The following is a 3,045-nucleotide window of genomic DNA, read 5'->3' on the forward strand; positions in this document are numbered from 1 at the left end:
GTGATATAGCCTTAAAATATTTTAATATTATTTTAAAGCTATATTCCAGATCCCTAACTAGTCAAAAAAAAAGTGACCAGTTGGTAAGTGACGTTAAAGACGGAGTAATTTTCAGTTTCCTGCTGTCTCATAATTAAACAGATGACTTGTGTTATCAAAACAGGAGACTAATCGGAGTCATGAGTATTGCTGGTAAAGGCGATGATGATTTTGTGTTTGCGTGTCCAGGCTCTGATGTGAACAGTATGGACTCGGTGGATAGCGGCTGCACGATGGGCGCCGGGGAAAACCAGAGTAACCACGCTGCCTCCTCCAGCTCTGACCTCATCATCTGGGAGATCGAGGTGCCAAAGGTGAGAAGGGAGCTTTAGGTGATTTTTCACTTGAGAAAATGTAGCTTTTCTCCTTTACAGTCATTTTCTGGCTGCAGTGACAGTGCGGTGATGCTGACGGTGTGCCATAATCTTCCGGGTGAACATCACACTCCCGAATTTCTGTTCCTCATGTGCGAGCAGTTGACATAAATAGATTATTTTCACTGTAATTGGGTTACAGGGTGTGCCAAACCAAGAACTTTGCTAACCAAACCACACATCCTTTTGAACAAACACCCTAAATTCCACCGGGGTCTGTCAACATTGGTTTCGGCCACGGCACGGCCTCCAGAGCCGACCGCGGACGCTCTAGACAACGCTCGTGCGCCTCTTGAGTGTCTCAGCAGCGTCCCAAACACGACTCCCTGCTATACTTCACAGAAAATACCGGCCGGGTCTATTTTTGCCGCACAGAGCAGATTGTCCCAATCAGGAAGTCAAGCAGCACCACATCCAGTCACTTTTCAAAATAAAACGCCTTGCACAGACTTGGGATCATCTTTTATTTAACTAACGTTACATCAGCAGTATCTGCTCCCTCTGCTCCTGCTAACAGCCACTGCACATTAAATAGACAGGAAGTAGATCATAATTAAGAAAAGCACTGTGTCTTTTTTTTTTAACAAAAAACAGCATAAAAATCTTCTACATATCTATTTTTTAAAGTGTCTGAAACAGACACATTTGCAGAGGCGCAAAGTGACTTCTTTACACTTCTACAGACGACTTTGTGTAAGTTTCAGCTTTAATCAGACTTTGAATTATTTAGAAACACCAGGACGCATCGCTCCGTGTCTCATCCAGCCGCTCGCGCTGAGCTCTCGTTATATTACCAGAGGCAGATGTAATGTTTTGGGGGCCCGGGGCCACAAGCACATGAGCTTATTTTCACCATGTTGGCAGCTATAGGAGAAGTGGGCCTACTCAAAAGTTTTTAATTCCTGAGTAAAATGATCATGGTGTGATATAAAGCCGCGTGTTGTTGCAGACGTTAATGCTATCGGCACGCTGTGTGAAGGGTTTTAAGACGTCTGACTTTGGCAGCTGCTGGTAGAAATATCAGAGCGGACGCTTGCAGACATCACAAACAAACCTAACGTAGTCTGTATAGGTCAGTGTAGTTTTCCCTTCTTATTATAACAGTCACCAGTTAATGATTTACAGTGTAGGGGGGCCAACATGTCCAAGTCCAACAGCCAAGGGCAACTTTACCCTCCATCACCTGGACCTGTTCAGCTTAAAATGGCTACTTCAGCAGCTGACTTCACCATGATTAAAGTATTATAACGGCATTATTTATTATTATTTATTTACGTTATCTGGCTAGTTGACCTCTCTAAAAGTTGAAGTCAGACTCAGGAAACTTTAATGCTTTGAAGAGAGACCAGAGCTTTTCACAGTAGAGTCAGCATCTACAAAGACGCCTTGTATAAGTCGGGCAGTGTGATATGGCTTTAAAATAATGTTGTAATATTTAAAGGCTAAATCGTGATATACAGTGTATATCTCGGTATTTTTAAATGTCCCTTAAACTAATGTTAACTACTAAAATTGAATAAAAGCATTGAACTGCAATTAGTCAAGTTAGATAAAGTAGCAACTGTCATATAATAAAGTTAAATAAGTTATAATAACATTTGAAAAAATTCGGTTATAAGGAAGTTAAATGAAATTCTAAAAAAGTTTTATAATGAAATAAATCAAAATGGGACCCATGGTGCTGACATAAGTGGGAAAAAAAACAGGCAGAATAAAACCCATAAAAAGATCAAAATAAAGAATGAATGAATAAATAAAAACAATGACAATAGGAATAACAATAAAAAAAAATGTAAATACTGTAAATAAATGAAAGGGTAACACCGCAAAGTACAATAATAGATAAATATTAAAATATAAAAATAATAAATGTTACAGGGATTGGTAAAACTGTAAAAAGACTAAAATATGAATAAACAGTCAGTGAAGTCAAAATATAAATTAAGTTAGATTAAAAGCCAAACTAAAAAGGAAGGTTTTGCTTTTAAAAATATCAACCAACACGTGTTGAATTTTGCACTTTGCACACAGATAAGACACTTTGCACAAAGCACTTTGTGCCGCACAGTTTCCATTTCTACTTTTCCTGCACTTTTGTCCTCTGTGTGAATCATTGTATTGTCTTTATTTCTGTTCTCTGCATATTTACATTTGTATTTTGTACATGTGTTCATTTATATTCGGTGCCCCTTTTAAATAAACATTAAATAAATTAAATAAATAAACTGTCCTGACGTGTGTTTTCTCTCCGTCTTCCTCTGCCAGCATCTTGTAGGACGGTTAATAGGGAAACAGGGACGATACGTGAGTTTCCTGAAGCAGAACTCCGGCGCAAAGATCTACATCTCCACGCTGCCTTACACACAGGAGTTCCAGATCTGTCACATAGAGGGTGAGTCCGAACCACGACGTTTGACGAAATTCAGATTCTTACTGATGAGAAAAATCTGAGGATTTCAGAGAAACTAAAAAATTCCACTTTTTTTATTATTGTGAATTGCAGCGAAGAACAAAACAAGTGAAAACAAGCACAACAACATACGAAGTCAAGAGAGACGAACACACACACACACACACACACACAGTGAAACTAAAGACGGCGAAAAAAATACAATAAATAACAAAAAGACAG

General features: G+C 38.8%; 1 protein-coding gene across 1 annotated transcript; it reads left to right on the forward strand.

The window, feature by feature from the left end:
- Positions 1-232: 232 nt before the first annotated feature.
- Positions 233-2,908, forward strand: LOC121965333 (A-kinase anchor protein 1, mitochondrial-like). The gene is made up of 2 exons (XM_042515489.1): positions 233-353; positions 2,679-2,908. Exons 1-2 carry the CDS (start codon positions 246-248, stop codon positions 2,862-2,864), a joined length of 294 nt encoding a protein of 97 aa, XP_042371423.1. The 5' UTR covers positions 233-245; the 3' UTR covers positions 2,865-2,908.
- The last annotated feature ends 137 nt before the right edge of the window (positions 2,909-3,045 follow it).

Source organism: Plectropomus leopardus, unplaced genomic scaffold (assembly GCF_008729295.1).
Source record: "Plectropomus leopardus isolate mb unplaced genomic scaffold, YSFRI_Pleo_2.0 unplaced_scaffold19633, whole genome shotgun sequence".
NCBI lineage: Eukaryota > Metazoa > Chordata > Actinopteri > Perciformes > Serranidae > Plectropomus > Plectropomus leopardus.